The 20249-nt window shown below is 39.6% G+C and overlaps 1 protein-coding gene across 2 annotated transcripts in view; it reads left to right on the top strand.

Moving 5' to 3' along the window:
- Nucleotides 1-525: 525 nt before the first annotated feature.
- Nucleotides 526-20249, top strand: part of IFT56 (intraflagellar transport 56) — a 58078-nt gene continuing 38354 nt past the window's right edge. For both annotated transcript variants that reach the window (XM_063154694.1, XM_063154693.1), the window contains exons 1-8: nt 526-581; nt 1045-1182; nt 1510-1605; nt 7524-7638; nt 16362-16411; nt 18042-18187; nt 19383-19554; nt 19952-20026. In XM_063154694.1, the coding sequence (XP_063010764.1) occupies nt 579-581; nt 1045-1182; nt 1510-1605; nt 7524-7638; nt 16362-16411; nt 18042-18187; nt 19383-19554; nt 19952-20026 (795 nt within the window). In that variant the 5' untranslated portion in view covers nt 526-578. The remainder of the gene's footprint in view (nt 582-1044; nt 1183-1509; nt 1606-7523; nt 7639-16361; nt 16412-18041; nt 18188-19382; nt 19555-19951; nt 20027-20249) is intronic.

The following is a 20249-nucleotide window of genomic DNA, read 5'->3' as shown; positions in this document are numbered from 1 at the left end:
TGGATTGGCCTCGAACACCGGGTGAAAAAAAACCCTATTTTGGGACAATTAGACTTTTGTTCCAAATCTCTCAGCAGCTTTGCTGCCCTCCTTTGGACAAGCTCCAGCCCCTCAATGTCGTTCTTGTCGTGAGGGGCTAGAAATTGGACACAGGGTTCGAGGTGTGGCCTCATGAGTGTACAGGGGCTGGCCACATTTTATCTGATACGACGCCATTGGCCTTCTTGGCCACCTGGACTCGCTGTCAGCCAGCACCCCTAGGTCCTTTTCCACCTGGCTGCTTTCCAGCCACTCTGTCCCAAACCCATGGCGTTGTTGCGACCCAAGGGCAGGCCCCGGATGTTCAGGCCAGGGCCCAAAGGCGAGGAGAGGAAGCGCCACGGGCTTTGGGGGAGGAACCAGCGCGCGTCTCACTGAGGCGGCCGCCGCGGAGATGGCCGCTCGCCGCAGGGGAGGCGGAACTCTGGAGACGGCGCCGGTCGCCAGCCGGCGCCCTTTCGCCGCGGCCTTCCGCCATCCCGCCGTTACCCTGGCAACGGCGCCGCCGGCGCAACGCGGAGCCCGGGCCCGGCCGCAAGATGGTGAGGGGCGGCGGGGCGGCGGGGCGGTGAGGGAGGGTAGATGGTGAGGGATCGCAGGATGGTGAGGGGCGGCGGGGCGGTGAGGGATCGCACGATGGTGAGGGGCGGCGGGGCGGTGAGGGAGGGTAGGATGGTGAGGGATCGCAGGGGGATGGGGCGGTTAAGGATCGCAGGATGGTGAGGAGCGGCGGGGCGGTGAGGGATGGTAGAATAGTGAGGGATCGCAGGGCGGTGAGGGATGGTAGGATGGTGAGGGATCGCAGGATGGTGAGGGGCGTCGGGGCGGTGAGGGATGGTAGATGGTGAGGGGCGTCGGGGCGGTGAGGGATGGTAGATGGTGAGGGGCGGCGGGGCGGTGAGGGATCGCAGGATGGTGAGGGGCGGCGGGACAGGGGACGCGGCGGAGAAGGCACCGCCGAGGGAGAGCCCGCTCTGAGCCAGCTCCTCCTTGCTCTCTGCCCAGATGCTCTCTCGGGCCAAGCCGGCCGTGGGGGGTACCCCGCCGCCGGGAGACAGGCGGAGGAAGAAAGGGAAGGAGGTGCCGCAGTTGGAAGAACTCTTGGCTCAGAGGGACTTCACCGGCGCGATCGCCTTGCTGGAGGTGACGGGCTCTCCTCGGGAGAGCGGTATCGACGCTGTGCCCTTAGGGCTGCGGGGCGAGAGCATCCCTTCCCCTGCCTTGGGACCCTCTAGCCCCTTTGGGGCCCTGCAGCGGCATCTGTTGCTCCCCGCTTCACAGAGCCGGGTTTGGCCTGTGAGGGCTGCCTGCTGCTGCCCTTGGAAGTGTGAAAGCAGCTCCATCCCAGCAGCATCCACAGCTGTCAAACCGTCCATGATATGTGATAGCCTAGTATTGCTTTGGTTATCTGTGGGGCTTTAGAAACTCTGGCAGCTGACAAAATTCTTATATTCTTTATTCTCTGCAAAGTTTAAGCAGCACGTGGCGGAGGAGGAGGAGGAGGATGGCAGCCTTTGGATTGGATACTGTGCGTTTCATTTGGGTGACTACAAGAGAGCTCTGGAGGTAAGGTGGGGAAATCCTGCTTCCCGAGGTTAGAAACTGGGATGTTATGATAAAATAATGGCAGCAGGAGGAAGATGGTCTGTAGTAGGGAACAGCCCTGCTGGCCAGTTAAGGTACAAATGTACAGTAATAAGGCAGATGCTCTGGGAAGCAGTTTGGATTGGGGGAAAAATGGTATTTTGCCTATGAAAATAGAACTTGTTAAATATTATGTACTGACTTATTTCATACTAGGGTCGGTAGCTTAATTTGTTCTGTTGAATGTCATTGTTCATGTCCTAAATCCATCATTCCCTTTTTGCAGCTAGGTTTCCACAGTTTCATTTTTCAGGTTTAATAATATTTCTGTCTTCATTGTGTAGCTTATCTGTGACAGGTATGAAAAAATTCTTTCTTTAGAGGTTGATGCTCCTGACTATTTAATGTACTTTATTGGTCTTCTTTGCATTTTCTTGTATTAGGTAATTTAATTAAATGAGGTGGTCTTTTTTTCTAAAAGCTTTAAGTCGCTAAAATATATGGTAATTGTTCAAATATGTTTGCCTCTTACAGTTCTGTTGTGTCCCCTCACTGTGAAGTGTAACTCAAGTATAGCTGGTTTTGCAGTCTTTGAACTTGCTTTCCCTAGAATCAATATTAAAAACAGATGTTAATTTAAAGTATTAACAAAAGATAATAAAAAGAAAATAAATAGATTATAGAACAATGATGATATTTTCTTAGATAAATGGTCACATGCAACATGCATACATGAGGTGAAAACTCTAAAGCTTCTAAGTAAGAAAGGCACAAGGCACTCTGCCTTTAAAAATTGAAACATCTGTTAGAGTTATTAGAAATGCTCAGTGAATCAAATGGATAGTAAACACAGTATAGAAGTAGTGCAGGACATCACAGTAAATTAATATTCATGTTTAGACTTGTGGGATTTAGATATTATGAATACAACAGTCAGTAGCTGTAGTTTATTTACATCCAGGTATTGGGTGTTAATAGGCAGTGCAAGTTTAAAAAAAGAAAAATGTTCATATACAGATGAAAAATAACTTGCAATTTCTTTGAAATAAGAAACAGTTTGAAAATAAATTTGAAATAAATTCTGGTTGATAAATACCCAGTCGATGCTTTTATAGCCAGAGTAGATTTTACATGTTTCCTTCAACGAAAAGGCGACTGCTTTCTTTTGAATTTTCCTAATTAGTTTTTGCCTGTGGTGTTTGATTCACCACTAGGTGATGCTCTTGATTCAGGCTTTTAAACACTGCAACATAGCTTTCTTTTTCCTGGTTATCTGCCCAAGAAGGGACAATAAAAGGTTTGTATGAGCGATTTGTAGTTTGATTGATTGTGTATGTTTTAAGTGAGAGATCACAGGGCTTGTCTTCCCGGATTTAATGCTGTTTTTTTTGCACAGTGATAAGTCCTGATAGCTTTGTAATTTTGTGGTAACGTGGGAAATGAGCCTGTGCATCTCAACATAGTTTCTCTGGGGATAGAACACGCTAGTTTTAATTTCTAAGACTGTAGGTCTCATTCCACCGTGGAGGCTGAACTGCCTTTTAGTTATCAAAATCCATGTTGAATTGTAAAATGCTGCTATCTCATCTGCTATGTTCCAGAGGTGTTGTTGCTGTATTCTCAAGGACAAATTCCTTGATAATCTATATCCTTGAGATCTTGGAGCACTCTTTGGGGAGTGCCAAAAGCACTGTAGATAAAATACTCTGGGTCAAAGATTCTGCTGAATTATCCAGAATGACATTGCATATAACCTAAATGATTCACACTGCTATGTGTTCCTGCAAATGACAACACACAGCGTGTGTCACTATATAACAGTTCATGGTCCATGTACCTGATGAGGGTCTTCAGAAATCACACTTTTCCATGCTTTTATTAATGATGATACTTTCATAGTGAGCCAGGTGTGTTGGTTGCATAGCGACTTTTGGAGAAGCCTGGGAGTTGTGATGAGGTGGCCATCATGCACCACCAGGAGAAACAGGGAATAAGTGAAAAACACACAGATGTCCATTCCAGCTCCAGGAATATCTTCAGAGAGAATGACAGCGAAATCTCTGTCACATTTATGTGAGAGAATTCACATTCTCTTATCACAGGCACACCAACAACAGTCAAATGTCCTCTAGCTAGGGCACTAACCTCAGCCTCACTGGGCTCATACTTTCCCCTTCTTAACAGCAGATGCCTTTCTCAAAGGTTATGCCACTGCCACTGGTCTGGTGGGATCATCCCTCCTGCTGTACCCCAGTTTACAAATGCTATTGCAATGGGATGACTCTTCAGCAGTGATGGTGCAGTTCTTCCTGAGGTACTGACTAGCTTCCTTCATGGACAAACTTATTTTTTACTCAGTAGCTTGTGTCTTCCTGGCGTCATATGGCAACCAGAGCTTTCATAGTATGTGGTGACATCTAATTAGTTTTCTGGAATCTTCCACATCTACTGTCCATAGTGGGAAAAAATGCAGAAAAAACTTATCTGTCTTTCTGCAGCAGCTGCCACTTGTTCATGGCTCTAATCTTAAATCTTCTGAAAAATTTCCCAGTGTCATCCAAGTACCAGAACTAGAGCATCAGGCCAATTATTCTGTTTCTGAGCTGCCTGGTCTTATAAATTGAATCAGCTGGGGCCTTAAGAAAGTGATGGTTTATTACATTTTTAAATATCTGTATCTACGTACAGATATTTAAAAATTTATAGATCTAGATCTATATCTATAGATATATAGATCTATATCTATATGTATATTTAAAAAAATTTATGAGACAAATTGGCATAGACAGGTGCTTTTCTTGGTTGGATTCAAGAACAAGTTTCACACTTGTAGCCTGTACCCTCTGCTTCTGGGCACACATGGTGCAGCTGCTTTACATGCTAATGCCATTTTGGTTCATCAACTGCACACATGAGAGCAAAGAATGATCCCTGGGCCAGAGCCTTCAATGCATTGTTTCTGTCAAAATCCTACAACCAGCCAGCAACAGTCTCTCCAATCTTCTGCCACCTGGCAGAGAAATAGGAGCAATTCCACCACTTCACTGATCAGGACCTCCTGCCAGCTTGGCTCAGGATAATTTTAGTCGAATTGTAAGTCATGGAAGGACCAGGCCTGTACTAGGGTAATTGTTCATCCATGGGCAGTATCTGCTCATGCTTGAGTAATTCTGTGAGAAGTGTGAGAATACAGGTACACTTCAGTTCCTGATAGCTGAAGACAAAGTAAGAACTGGATTTTTTAGCTCTGGGAGTTCTCTAGGCGTCTCTATGATGTCTGTAGCCAGGTTACAATAAGTATCTCTTTGAGCACATGTCCAGCAGCCATATATGTTGGCTTGTTTATTGGCTCTTCAGCATCTGTGTTTATGGGCTTGAAGAATCAGACATGTAATAAGGGCATTAAGCTGGCCCTCCACATGGTCAGTACATGTCCATAGTTGTGGACAATTGACCTGGCAGCCTGCTTTTGAGGAAAACTGCATGTGTCTAGTGATCGAGGTATGAGGAGGAGGACAGTGAAATAGCTAGGAGTTGTTAATGCTGCTGGATGGCAAAAGCATGCCACTGGTTGACTCTTGGGACAGGTTTGAGAGTATTTAGTTTGTTTGGGTTTGTTGGTTTATTGAGAAAGGAGGGGGGAAAGTTCTTGTGAAGTAGTCCTTGAGAGACTGATGTTGAATGGCTTTCAGTGGGGAAAGGGCAACAGCACATAGTCCAGACACATGGCCCAGAGCTACAGGGTAAGGAGCACTGATAGTCCTAATTTTTAGTTAATGTTTCCATTGATTCACATTGGTACTGCTAGAACACTCTTTATATATTGCTTACTTTGAAGGGCCAGGCCATAACATGACTTGTGTTTGTGCACTTTGTCTTTTCTAATTAATCTGCCTGAAGCCCTAGTCAGGAGAGACCTTTGGGTGCATTTAATCTGAATGAATTTTGAAAGATTCCAGATGGTCCCAATAAACAGCAGTGGCCTATATCTCAGAGCTCCTTGACAGGCCTACAACAAGATTAAACTGGCCTCAGTAGGAAAGGTTGGCCTCTATGCAAATGTTTTATTTTAAAAAACATTAATCATTATTATGATGATGTTTATGATATTTATATTTATTTAATGTAAATATTGTTGGACAGCTAGTCCCTGAAATACTAGCAAGACTGAGCTGGCTTTTAAGGTGCTCCTTACGAGTTTCTTCTCTGTTTCAGAGTGCAGTTTACTTTTATTTGGCAACAAAGAAAAATTAATTCTTTATGCTTACAAGCTCTAAACTTTATTGTTATCAGCATGTTTGTCTTCTTGGGATTTTCTGTCCTTTGGGCATGGCTTATTTTATCTCATTATGTATATATATCTCTGTCCTTTTCCCCAGAGGTAAGAAGTCTCCCACCCACAGAGGCTCAATCTGCTAAACTCTCCCTAGGTAGAGGGTGCTTCCAATTCATGTTTGGGGAACAAGTACAGAGTCAAGAGGCTGTTTTGCTGGGAGGGATGAGTGGCTTGCAGTGATCTGGAGTGCATGGATGACGTTCCTTCAGCAGGTCTGATGAGGACCTTGCATGACCCTGCCTGCTTTGCCTTATGCTTCATGCCTCCATGGCTGGATGAAGAGTAGGAGCACCAGCAGCAGGCACTTCCATTGGGATGGTCCTTCCTAGGAATCTATCAGAACTGTGACACAGGAAAAAATGGCATTTAGAGAGCTCCATGCCTCTGTTTTTAGTACCTGTTGTTACTCTGAGAAAAGATGCTTATCTTCAGGAGTATAATTGTTTAGTGGCTGCAAAGTTGTTTTTTTTTTTAAAGAAGTAGATTGAAAGATTGATCTGTTAAGTTTTGCTGTTTCACAAATAACAAGAAATGAAGAAGTTTATGTGGCAGAATTAAAGGATGTGTAGTCAATGTGGATGTGTAAGAAATATCAGAATATGCTATCAAGAGCCTTTCTATAGCTGTTGACTATAGATCTTAAAATGGGAAATGGTAAAGTTAGGAACAGGTTATTAATATTTACTACAAATTACTAATCTTCATCTATAAGGAGGTCTTGAATTTGCCTAATACCAATTTTTAGGCTTGCATTTTAATGCAGTGGTCTCCAAGCAATTTTGCTGTACCTCAATTAGTAAAAAATTTTTGAGTACACACCCCCAATGTATATACACACATCTATACATTTATAAATTATATACATGTACCACTGTACTAATATGTAATTATAAAACATAGACAAAAATAGGAACTAAAAAAAAGATGTGATAAAATTAAATATAATTTAAAATACTTATTTTAGTTATTAGTTGTACAAAAAAATTTTTCTTCCTGCACTTGATGTTCTTATATTACATAATCTCAGACTTAACACACACTTCCTCAGGTTTAATATACACTAAGACACTACCTACAGGTTTACAAAAACACACTTAACACTTGCTTCAGTAAGTATTCTCAAAGAGATTTCCCTGGTGGTTATAGCTCCCAGGCTTTGACTGGAGGAGAACTTAGGAAAGCAACAGAAGTTGATTATATTGATGCTTTTATAGCTTACTTATATTGGGGCTTATATATGTAAATAATATTTTTATTATAATATATTTACAATATAAATATGTTTTATATCTCTGTAACTTCAATATTGACAGAAATCCTCCTTATATGTGATGATTTATGGCACTGCTTTTCCCTGTGGTCCGTTATATTGTTGTAAACAAAAAAGTAGGGACATAGCTTAAAATAACAGTTTTGTTGTAAGGACTGCAGTGAACTTCAGAATAAATTGTTTGATGTCGGTAATTTAATGATACATTGTAAAACTGTGGAAGAAAGAATTATATTTAATACAAGTATGCGCTATTACACATTTTTTAAAAATCAACCCTCTCTTCTGTTACAGGAATATGAGGCTTTAACCAAGCAAGCAACTTGCAAACCAGAGGTTTGGGTGAACCTTGCCTGTACCTACTTCTTTCTGGGGATGTACACGCAAGCAGAACAAGCAGCCTTGAAAGGTGAGATGTGGTGCTCTGTTGGAAAAGACTGCTTATTGGTTTGAGCACTTAAAGTAATTTCTAGAAAAGGATGCAATAAAGGATACTTGAGAGCAAAGTTTTTTGGGTTTGGGGTTTTGTTTGGGGGTTACTTAATTTTAACTTTCTTTTAACGGGAGAATTATGATGCAGTTTCCTTCCGAAAAATACCTTGGGTGTGTGGAGCAGCTGGAACTAAAAGAAGCATCTGGAAAATAATTTCTCTTATTAATTTCTAAATGCAAAACCCAGCATATGCCAACCAGCAACAAAATATTACTTTTCTTTTGACTGATTCTGTGTCCCTGAGCCAGTGCAGATGAAGCAAATTAAATAATGAAATCATAAAAAAATAAGCATCTGAGAGAACTAAGCATTCTCCCTGGTGAAGACAAGAGCTCTGTATTTTGAGTGACTTAGCAGGTGATCTTGTTGCCTTGTAAGTCTGATGTTAGGTATCTGGTTCTTCCAGGTATAGAGTTCAATAGTCACATTATTATAATTCTACTTAAATCTGAACATGCATGGGTTCATTTAAAGAGGAGGAATGATAATTAGATTCCAGGGCAATTTTTACTGCCTAAAAATGTTTCTGTAGTTTAATTTTGTTGCCCATCACTTTTTATGTATCTTAGTGATTTAGATTGTTTTCTATAACCATACTCTCTCAGTGCTTTTTAAGTAAAATTAGTATTAGTGATATCTCACTCAACTTCTGACCTGCCTTCTTAGGATAAAACTCTTATTGAAGGATAGGTTTTGTCTGTTCTTTCATTAGTCTTCTTGTCTTGGACTGCAAAATAGAGTAGGAAGAAAATAGTAGTGTACTTTCTTCTGCTGTGAAAGAATGTCTTCCAAAAGGATAGCTTTGGAGCATTTTTAAAAAATAATTAGGTTCTCATATCCCTTTAAAATCCTCAAAAAGATCATGCTGAGCTTGAATCCCACAACTAGAAATGGGTTTTTTATTTTCAATTGTAAAAAAACCTCATGCAGAGCTTTGTGATTTGCATTGTTCCAGAGGTGTGTAAATGTCTAATATTCACAAATAATTTAATCTTTAATGTACCAAAATTTGAGCTTTGGAGATTGCAACCTAGAACTTGAAGTGAATCTAAAAGTAAATGGGCAATAGAGCTTTGAGGTGTCACTGTGACCTAAAGCATGGGGGAAGCAAGCAGCTGCATCCTGTACCAGTTGGAGCCATTGTCATCAGCTTCACATCTTGTGAGTTACAGCAATCCATTCTAGAGATGACATATACACAGCTGGCATGCACATTTATTAACTGTGAGCTGGAGGAGAGGGAAGGTTGGTGTTTGTCATGCCCCTTCAGATTAATTAGTAGTAATATGGTGAGTGGCAGAGCAAGGGGTGCAGTTAGTGGTACTTGGGTGCTGGAGGCAAGGGTGGGACCATTAAGAAAGCAAGAACTGAGGGAGGGAACAGAAAATAATGGAGTGGTCACATTAGTTCAGTTCCTGATCAATTCTTGATTTTACATAATTGTTTAAGAAGGACAGCATGCCAATTCTTACAATGAGGTGCCAGACCTTTGTTGTGAGTACTGCAGTCCTGGTGATTTCTGGCTACTTAAGCTTGGTGGGGAAGCAGTCACAGCTGAGGATTTGTAATACTTGTCCTTTCTCCACTTGTAAGCTTGTAAGTGTGGTATATTCCCCTTTCAATCTTTATTATATTGAGTTTAAACCTTTTTAGTTTTAAGTCACATCCTCTTTTAGGTTTTTCTAACAATTTGGGATTGCATCACTGGTGGCTGTTTGCAATATAGTGTTGACAGCTGAGGCTGTATTGTCTTGTGCTCTCTTCCACAGTTTTGCAAAAACCTTGAAGAAAAATAAAAAAAAAATTCTTTGAAGAGGAAAAGTCTTTAGAAAAACATCATTTATCTAATATTGCCTTGAATATCACTGAAAAAATGATAGGTAGTGTTAATATTAGACTCTTTACCATTGATATTTTGGGATTATTTTGCCTGAATTCTTGTGTAGTGCATGCTGTTTATTGCTGCAGTTATGCTAAACCCATGAAAGTAGCATACTGCTAAAACAAATTCAGGAGAACTAATTTAGTTTTAGCTATAGTTCTATATTTCTACAGTGACAGAATATCTGTGTGAAAGGGAGTATAAATATCAGCTAGCTTTCTGGAATAGATTTTCCGCACAAACATGTAAATATCTTGAAATCAAATCAAGTTCTTTCTTGCTATATACTATTGTTGCTTAAGGAAATTGTTGTTAACCATCATTCCATTAATGAGGAAAAATTAGCAGAATACTTAAAATTTAGGAAACAATCATTAAAAGCCATGAGGCAATTAATGTATTCATACAGATGCACAGTCCACAATCTCTTGTGGAGCAAGGTTTTATCTTTATTTTATAATAGACATGAATTGATCTCTTAGCTTGTTGTTGTTTAATTCAAACTTCGTGGAATAGAGGGGATGGGGAGGTCATTAAGGACAGCCAGCACAGCTTCACCAAGGGCAAGTTCTGCCTGACCAACTTAGTGACTTTCTATGATGGAGTGACTCCATCAGTGGGCAAGGGAAGGGCTATTGATATCATTTATCTGGACTTCTGTAAAGCTTTTGACACAGTTCTTCACAACATTCTTCTCTCACAATTGTATAGATATGGATTTGGTGGGTAGGCTGTTAGGTGGGTTAGGAATTGGTCAGACAGTCAGATCCAGAGGGTAGTGATCAACAGCTCAGAGTCCCAGTGGGTATCAGTGACCAGTGGTGTCCCTCAGGGGTCTGCGTTGGCACCAGAGTTATTTATTGTCTTCATTAATGACACAGATTACAGGATCAAGTACACCTTCAGCAGGTTTGCAAATTACACCAAGCTGAGTGGTGCTCTTCACTCACCTGAAGGATGGGATGCCAGCCATAGGGATCTGGACAGGCTTGAGAGGTCGATCTGTGAGAACCTCAAGAAGTTCAGCACAACCAAGTGCAAGGTGCTGCACCTGGGTTGGGGCAACCCCTGGTATCAACACCAGCTGGGGGATGAAGGAATCAAGGGCAGCCTTGCCAAGAAGCATTTGGGAGTGCAGGTGGACAAGAGGCTGGGCACAACCCAGCAATGGCACTCACAGCACAGAAAGCCGGTTGTATCCTGAGCTGCATCCAAAGGAGCGTGGGCAGCAGGATGAAGGAGGGGATTCTGCCCCTTTGCTCTGCACTGGTGAGACCCCACCTGCAGTGCTGCATCCAGCTCTGGGGTCCCCAGCACAGGAAGGACATGGACCTGCTGGAGCGAGTCCAGAGTAGACCACCAAAATGATGAGAGGAATGGAGCACCTTTCCTAGAGAATTGGATTTTTCAGCTTGGAGGACAAAAGTGTTCAGGGAGACCTCATTGAGGCTTTCCAGTACCTAGACAGGACTTAAAAGAGAGCTGAACAAGGACCAATAACACAAGCATCTAGTGATAGAAGAAAGGAGGAATGGCTTTTATGAAATGAATGAAAGAGAGTAGGTTTAGATTAGATACAAGGAACAAATTCTTTACTGTGAAGGTAGTGAGGGGTTGCCCAGAGAAGTTCTGTCCCTGGAAATGTTCAAAGCCAAACTGAACAAAGCCTTGAGCAAGGTGTTTATGGCTACAGCAGGGGTTGGAATTAGAAATCTTTAAGGTCTAGTGGAAGATGTCCATGGCTACAGCAGGGGGATTGGAATTAGAAATCTTTAAGGTCCCTTCCAATCTAAGCCATTCTATGATCCTCTCAGGAAAGAATAAGACTGAATATAAAAAGTCATATAAAAAAGAATCACTGCAAATATAACCTTAGAAGTAGAACAGAAAGGCAATAAAGAAAAATCCCTCCTTGAAGGTTTTTCATTACAATTGTATTTTACCTCCTCTAGGCTTTCTTCCAAAATCCTTTCAGATATTTCTGGCTTCTCCTTTTCCCCTGTTGTCCGCTCACATTGCACTCACTAATGTTCCTAGTTCTGAGGTGAAGGTAGAGTTACTTCCAAGTCAGCTACTGTTGTTTTGTAGTCATCCCATAGTAAAGCTGTCAAGTGATGCTTTGCTGACTCCTTTTGCATCTGTGTTCTCATGCATTGGCTGAACATATGTTTTCTGTGCTCTGAGTAGTCAATCTTGTCTTGAGAGAATGAGGCTTAAACTATTGATCTCGATTAAGAATATATTAATAACAACAAATTATTATTTTTTCATTATACAGACTAATACTCTTGTGTTGCATTTCCAGTTCTTTGCTTTGCAAAGGCCCAAGAACGGAAACTCAGCCTGGCACACTTGGACTGTGATCCTGGCAAGTGATCCAAGTGTTTTGAAGCCAGAATAGTGCTTTCACAAGCTGTTGGCTTGCACTAAGAAAGAAACTAAAAACTAAAGCATAAGAACTAAAATTGTTCTTTTAAACCACAAAATGTGCACATAAGTGGGGCTACAGTTAATTCTGTTATGTAAAACAGTCTTTTCAGGATAAATGGAATCTTAGAATTAAATTTAAGATTCATGCACAGACAGGGTTGTATTGCTGAACCATTCATTAAAGTTGGGGTTTTTTTTATCCCTTCCAGTTTTTGATGGGAAAAGCTTTGTAATTACTTTGCTTCTTCACATCTCTGCATGTGTCAGATCTGAATGTGGTTTAACTAAGCAGAGAACTCATTTTATAGCCTATATTGAAACGAGCAATATTCTACAAAAGCCGAGATGGGTTAGTAAAAGCAATGATCTTTTCCAAACCAGTTTTTCTTATTTGTGAAATAGTGTTTTTCAGGTGTGAAATAGTTATCACCAGAGAAAATGTTCGGTTACAAGCAGGCACAGAACAGTTCCTGGGTTTTTCTTTTCTTATGATTGCATGTTCAGCTGCATGATTTTTATCTGCTTTGTTGCTTGTACTCTCTGTCTTGAGAACAGTAATTATTTTGGGTGCATTTTAGCTGAGGTTTTGAAGCAGCCATTTCATAAATGGAACTTCCAAAGTGCACAAGTAAAAATATCACATGTTTAAAAGCTACTAACCTTATTTTCTTGTTTTAAGTATAGTGGAAGCTACAGCCCAGGAGTAATTAATTTGATTATCTTTAATTTACTTTGTGCTTAGGATGACTGAAATTAAATGTGTGTGTATTGGAAGTAACTGAACATAGCTCAACTGCCATTTAAGTTTTGTAGGAATGGGAAAATTTCAGTGAATATCCCCCATAAATTTCATTCAAGAAAATTCTGAACAGTTGAGTTGTTCAAATGGGTGTAAATGTAAACCTCACTGCTGGCCCACGGGTTTTTTTAACATTTTTCCCATTCCCTTTCATTTTCCCCCTCCACCAGTGAAGCTTTGGTTTCAGACACAGAGGGCTTCATTCAGCTACTGTGTTCAGATGAGCAGAGTGTTGTTTCTCAGGACAAGGAGAGTAAGGTTTCCTCTGGTTGTATTTTCTACTGTCAGGACGGAGCCTTCTAAGCGCTACTCTGTTGCTACCAGCTCCTGCTAGGTGTGTTTAGCGTGTGTTCTATGCCTGTCAGTGGGTGAAGGGCTGCTACAGAATATGCATTATGTGCTAGATGGGATTTGTTAATGCTGGATGCATGACCAGCAGTGCCTTGCCCTCTTATGAGAGAGGACAAATTCCAGATTGTCCATGACTCTATTTCATCATCTTTTTACTGCCTGGGACAGCAATATGGAACCCACAAAGATCTGAGCTGCCATTTCTAGTAAGTTTGATGTTTTGTTTAATAACTAGTGAAGACGTCTTCAACAATGTCTTCATTCTTACTGTAATTGCTTATTATATTTTAACAAATACTTCAGTAGGTGCATGTCAGTGTCAGCACATAAAAATACACAGAACACTTTTAAGATCTGTGACAGCTATGATGCAAGTGCCTGGAAAAGCAGCACTGATCATGACAAAAATTCTGGCAAAGGAATGTCAATGCTTTTCCGAGGTGTAAAGAGATAAATCTCATCCAGCTACTTCAGTGCTTGAGTACAAGGCCAATACTAGACCTGAAGCAGGGTCCAGTTTGTTGCCATGCAGCATTACCATCGTGTACGTTATGATCCCAAGATTTCTTAGTACTGATTTAAAAAAAAAAAAAGTCATTGTCTTGAAAAAGTAGAACAAGTAAAGGAGATTGTGCTTCCTTGTAGTATTAATAGATCAGTGACAATGAAATTCAGTATAATAAAAAGCAAACTAATGTCCTTTAAATGTCCCTTAAAAATCATTGTCTCTGATGAGGCAGTTGTATCACTTCCTGCTCCAGTGATTGACAGCGTCTTTATCCAATATTCATGACCCCATTCTTTCTGAAAACTAATCTGACCTTGTTCATATGTTGCCTTGTCTTCCTTAAAGAATGCATTTGACACTGAGAGAAAAGAAACTGCTGATGTTGAATGTTTCCATATTTCTGCTTACTATATTGACAGGGCTATATTTGCGTGAGATTTTAAGCAATTTATTTTAAAGAATATCAGATAGCTAGTATCATATAATATCTTATGAAGCAGGACACTTTTCCACCCTACATATATCCATGCACACCATCAAACCTCAGATTTCATCTTTTGCCTGGTTTTAAGTGTTAAATAATGTGGGCTAACGTTCCAGCTTTTGCCAAGAAGTAAATAACAATTTTGATGTCAGATCAGATGCCAGGTTTGCAAGGGTAGCCTGCACTCAGTGGTTGACCAATGAAACAAAAATTCCTTGGTTTAGATTCTTGACAGTATTGCTTGCAAGTCACAATTTTCACAGTGAAATTAATGCTAAAACACACTCAAAAGGGGAAAAAAAAAAGGAAAACCTACTCAAAAAAGGAACATTGGTGTCTTTACCCATGGTGCTGTGATTATACAATATGTTATTTTCAGTAAAAATCCCACAATATGTCCTGCTTGTATTTTTGGAGTCTTTGATGACCAAATGTTTTGAATTGTGAAGGATGGTTGTGGTTGAAGCTTCTCACAAAAGCACATGTAGGGTCCATGTGCAACCCTTCTAAACTTTGATATAGAAACCTATCAATTAATGCTGGGGCAAATGTAGAGTAAAGAGCATGCATTTAAATTAAGGTACTCTTCACTTTCTAACTCGCTGGATGAAATATACATACTGTCATGTCAGTTATACTACTACAGCTGCCTATGCAGTATTTATTGTAAATCAGAAACTTTCTGTTATTTAATAAATAGCCTAATTCCCACGTATATCCTAGGCTGAAGACAATTAGCTCCTCAACAACTTGATGCTCTGTTAGAACTGTCTTACAAGATGTTGTGGTCTTGTGAGAATGCTCTCATATCACCTTTGTATTTTGGTCTTCTATTCTAGTAGTTTGTTAAAAATACAATTAACTGTCCTAATTTTTCTAGAAACACAGTTGAATAACAGAGATTGCTAAGGAAAAAAGAGAAGAAATAGTTGCTGTACTTATAGAAGTAGGTGGGCAGCCTTGTGCTGGCAATCTTATCAGAATGGCCTGGGTTTTGGCACTGTCCACTGTGTTACAAAGTTTACCTACTATGTGGAAAAAGAATAAGAAACCTGGAAATCTCTCCCTAAATTGCTTTAAAAATAAATTCCATCTTCAGGGGGTGGCGGGGAAGAGGGATTGGTGGTTTGAGCCCTCTTTTGTGGTTTAGGATGTCAGAAGAATTACAGCCTCGTGTTACAGGCTATTGCTGTGCTAACTCTGCACTTTTGTGGCCTTATAAACACAGTAAGTAATTCTGCTTTTTGTAAAGATTCCATGTACATCCCTTCTGTGGAACATGCTTTGCCAGCTGGTTGGTCTGAGCAAGAATGAGAGTGCTCATTAGGCTAGGAAAAGCACAGGAAACAAGGGAAGGCTTTTTGGAAGATTGCTTGCAAAAGAAATGAATAGCTCTGTTTGACCAGGACATGTGTAGCTCTTGGTGAAGCAAAAAGCTGTAGTGACTTAAAACTCTGCAGTTTACAATTTGTGTCATATGGAGTGAAATCAATGGAATTCCTAATCCTGCTGGAGCAAGAAATTTCATTCACTTTACTGGCTCTAGTAAGAAAATATCCCTCTTCAATCTCTTGCCATATCTTAGTTTGAATCTTATCTGCTTTGTCCCTAGAATTCTTTTGTGTGCCTTTCATTCCTAGGGACAGAAGAAATATTAGAGGTATCATGTAATGTGCATACCTAACAAAATGGTAGCAGCACTGGGTTTTTCAATACACTAGAAGTTATCAAGATTCCTGGAATTATAAATCAAAACTTATTTCAAATGTGACACATATAGAAGGCGCCTTGAGTTTACCTGTTGCTGCTTTTTATTATGAAAAAGTGTCCCAAAAGCCCTGAGGGAGTGATTGAGAAATCGCTGTAGGGAAACAATAATGCAATTCATAGAAGTTTTAAGTCTTATTGAAGGTAGAGGCCAATGAAATTTTTTTTCCCACAGGGATTTAAAAAGAAATAGTCAGGGAATGAAGACAGGAATGAGGAAGACGTCTAAACCACTCTAAAATTGGTAGAACCTCCCCCAAAGTATGATCTGCCAAGGCTCTCAGTGAAGATCTGTACTTTGGCTAGCTAATGAAAGAGTAGGGGTGCATTCATATCTATTGAGAAAGAAAGTTAAAAATATAAAGAGATACCCTGTGAGTACTTCATTATAATAATACTTACTGAATTTCCCTTTCAGCACCTAAGAGTGGTCTCCAGAACCGTTTACTCTTTCACCTGGCACATAAGGTATGATGTCTTTCCTTCACTCCTGCTTTGTTTGTTTTCTTTTCAATTTACTAATATGTAATTTATGCTGGCAGCCTGGCAGAATAATTAAAATGCCTGTGGTGGCAGAAGAACAAACATCTTTCATAACCACCCTACTGTATTAAAATGTGGAGGAGAAAGCAAGTATGAAAACATGATCTCAGAATAGATGCTCTCAGCATGTTTCTAAGGAAAGTATTACCAGTACACTTTACATAAGTTGTACAATAGAAATGTAGTGATATTTTTGACATGAGGAGCCTGAAACCTTAATAGAATCAGAAATGCAGAAGCCACTATTTTACTTTTTTTTTTTCTAAATGTACCAAGTTTTCCTAACTTGCAGCTCTCTTATATGTAGCAATTTGACCAAAATGGTGTATATGCTGTTACTGGTCCTGGGTTCAGTATCCAGGAAATCATATTGTTAATAGCATGAAATTTAATTTAATTTCAACAATAATTAAGTGCTTATTTCACTTGCTACACATAGGTATCTTCCCTTAAATTAGCTTTTATACCATCCTGTACCAGAATACATAAGAAACATTCTGCTACTAATGATACTGACTTAAAAGGAAGTATAAATCTTGAATGTTGGCTTTGATGTCAGATTCTCTTTACTTAGATATCTGTTAGTTTTAAGAGAGAAATCTTAAAGCCTTTTTTTCAGTGGCATTGGCACTTACAGACATCTGTGATGAACTAGGAAATATGCAACTTCTCTTTATCTAGTTAGTCGCTGGAAATAAATGGTTTTATCAAAGCTACAAAGCCCAATGCCTTTAGTTCTGTTAAGCATCTTATCTTGCCTTTAACTTTGTGATTGGCTCAAAGAGAGAGGAGAAGAATTTGAAGAAAACTAGGAGTTAGGTGGAAAAAGAAATATATATTACAAATTGTGTCTAAGAGAAATTCATAATTACTGTTGAATCAGCAAAACCAGCAAAGGGAAGCAGTGGAATAAGTGATTTGAGCAGACCGAGTGGTAAATAGCCTCAACCTCACTATTGTAGTACAAATATAATGGGCATGTTTAACTCTGTTCCTTGTTTTTAGCCTTCTGTGTGTGTGTTATATGCGCTATTCAGCAATGCTTTTAAAAATAATTATTTACTTAAAGAAACTAGAAATTGGAGGCTGGTGGAAGTGAACTTGTTAGTGCTGTTTAAGAAGACTAGTAAAATTAGGGCTTGTGTGTTTGCAAGTCTTGTGTTTTTTTGCTATGCATGAGACATTAGATTTGGATCTACAAACAGCAAAATTTTTGCTGGCTTGAATAATTACAATGAAATTTTGTGTTGCGAAATTCCATTTGTGAAATAATTAATTCAGCCCTTTCCCTCTTATCCATCAAAGCACATGACATGTAATTATATCTAAATCATACCTTAAAGGAAAATGTGTGCTTAGTTTTAGCCTAATATTTATTCAATTTGAACTCATCTGCTTCTTTATGTTTGTCTTTCTCTACTGGTCAAATTAACTTTAAAGTAACAGCAGTTTTCCAGATATTTAATGGTGTTTACCAGCAAGGCCAAAACGAACCTGTTTAATTAAAAAGCTTTTTTTGTTGAACTCTTCTGACAACGTGTCCCACTCTTTTTAGTTCAGTGATGAAAAGAAACTGATGAGCTCTCACCAGAACCTGCAGGATGTTACAGAAGATCAGCTGAGCCTGGCATCCATCCACTACATGCGGTCCCACTACCAAGAAGCCATTGATATCTACAAGCGCATTCTGCTGGACAATCGGTGCGCATCTCTAATCCCTTTTGGAGCATCTGTGTTATTGGTGGTATTTAAATTCCAAATCGTTGCTTGATTCCTGAAAGTAGACATTTTCAACAACTGCTGTGTCCCTTTCTCATCACAGAATATGCACCAGTTGCAGCTCCTTAATTTTGTTCATTTAAAGTATTATTGAAAACCCCACATTTAAAAAGAAGTCTGCTCTCTCTTGTTTTCGATTTTTTTTGTTACTTTTTTCTTCTGAAATGATATATGGTTATGTACCTGCTTTGTCTTTTTATTTTTTCCCCTCTGATGGCAGATCTTGGGACTTAAATTATTGACTTCTCCTTCACATCTTAGCCTTTCTTAGAAGGGTTCAGTTCTTGGGTTTTATGTAGAGTTCCTTGCCTTCCTTTAAGTCTGAAATTCTTTCCTTCTCTGTTTATCTTCTGTGATACTTGCTGATGGGTTTTTCTGTCATGTTCTGCAAATTTTTATTTCAGAATTTAACAAGGAACAAATTGAATTCCTAAGTGGCTGGAAGTATTTTTAAGAAAATAGAAACTGCTGTCCCAGAATATTGCTATCTTTTGATCTATCTCCTCTTGAATGTTTCAGAGAAGTCCATCATAATGCATGTATCATGTCATGCTTGGGAAAGAGATTTTAACCTCCAAGTCCTGCAGAAATAATCACTCAAAGCTAAATGGCTAACCTTCATAGCAATTACCCTTTTACTTAGAGTTTTCACAAATGCTTGTCTTTTTTTTGTCCAGTTCTTCTGGCTTGACTGCTTGTAATGACAAGGATTTTTTGAAATAATTGTACTTGGTACAAACTTTTATGTGCACATTAAATGTCTTTGAGTATGTTGCTTAGAAAATCATGTTCTGCCAGGCCAATTATGATGCTCATGTTCTGCACGTTTCCGTGGTGTGAAGTTGCCTCTCTTTCCCAGACTTGCAAACCAAAAGTTTGGTGGGTAATTTTTAAAAGCTGCAGTAGCTGCTGTGGAAAAAAATACTGTGAATGTGTCCTAGCTGACAAACTAGAGAAGCCCTAAGCATTTCTCAGAAGCCCCAGTTTTGATGTGTTTGTAAAATATGTATAGTTGTGAAAGCTTTCTTTTTATTTACTGATTTTAAGGCACTGTAGTGGGGAAATGTTAAACTATCTGGTGGGATTTAAAGGTTCTCTTTAATCCTCTTTCCTGCAGGGAATATCTGGCTCTGAATGTATATGTGGCCCTGTGCTATTACAAACTGGATTACTATGATGTCTCACAGGAAGTGCTAGCTGTTTATCTTCAGCAAGTCCCTGACAGCACCATTGCTCTTAACCTTAAGGCTTGTAACCATTTCCGACTTTACAATGGAAAGGCTGCAGAGGTATCTATTGGACAGTCCTTCAACTCATCTTTATTTTAGTTTAAGATTCCATACATGTTTCTTTTCCTTTGTCTTAATCAGTAATGTTGATAATGGCCTTTACCTTGCCACTCTGTTCCTATAGGAATGTCACCTATTTCAGTTTCCCTGACATTAACCCATCTGTCCACATATGTGCCCAATGGTCTTACCATTTTCCCAGTGCCCTTTTGGTTTTGTTTATATGTATTACCCAATTGCTAAAATAATTAGATAGAAGTGGAAAGGCAAAATCTTCTAGTCATCCAACACCAATGGAGATGTTTTGGTATCAACTTTGAAGCTCATTTGTAGCTCCACTTAGGCTTCTGAGCTTTTTTGGTTTTATATTAATATTTTGGAATGTATGTAATTCCAGGCAGAGCTCAAAAACTTGACAGACAGTGCCTCATCATCTTTTGAGTTTGGCAAGGAGCTCATTAAGCACAATCTGGTAAGCAAAGCATTTCTGGGATTTAATATGAACTGCACTCACTTGTAGAGCTTTTCATGATGATTAATAAAATGGAATATTTTGAAAAATTGCAGACTTGATTGAGTCTCTGCTGCCATATAAGTCCCATTCCAGGAATCCTACCAGTATAATGAATGTGCTATCAAGTGTATTTATTTACTTTTTTCCTGGAATTTTTCCCTGACAGTGTCAAGAAAATAAT

The sequence above is a fragment of the Melospiza melodia genome, chromosome 4, assembly GCF_035770615.1.
Source record: "Melospiza melodia melodia isolate bMelMel2 chromosome 4, bMelMel2.pri, whole genome shotgun sequence".
NCBI lineage: Eukaryota > Metazoa > Chordata > Aves > Passeriformes > Passerellidae > Melospiza > Melospiza melodia.
Note: the sequence above shows the minus strand (reverse complement) of the source record. Positions and strands in the feature narration are given on the sequence as shown.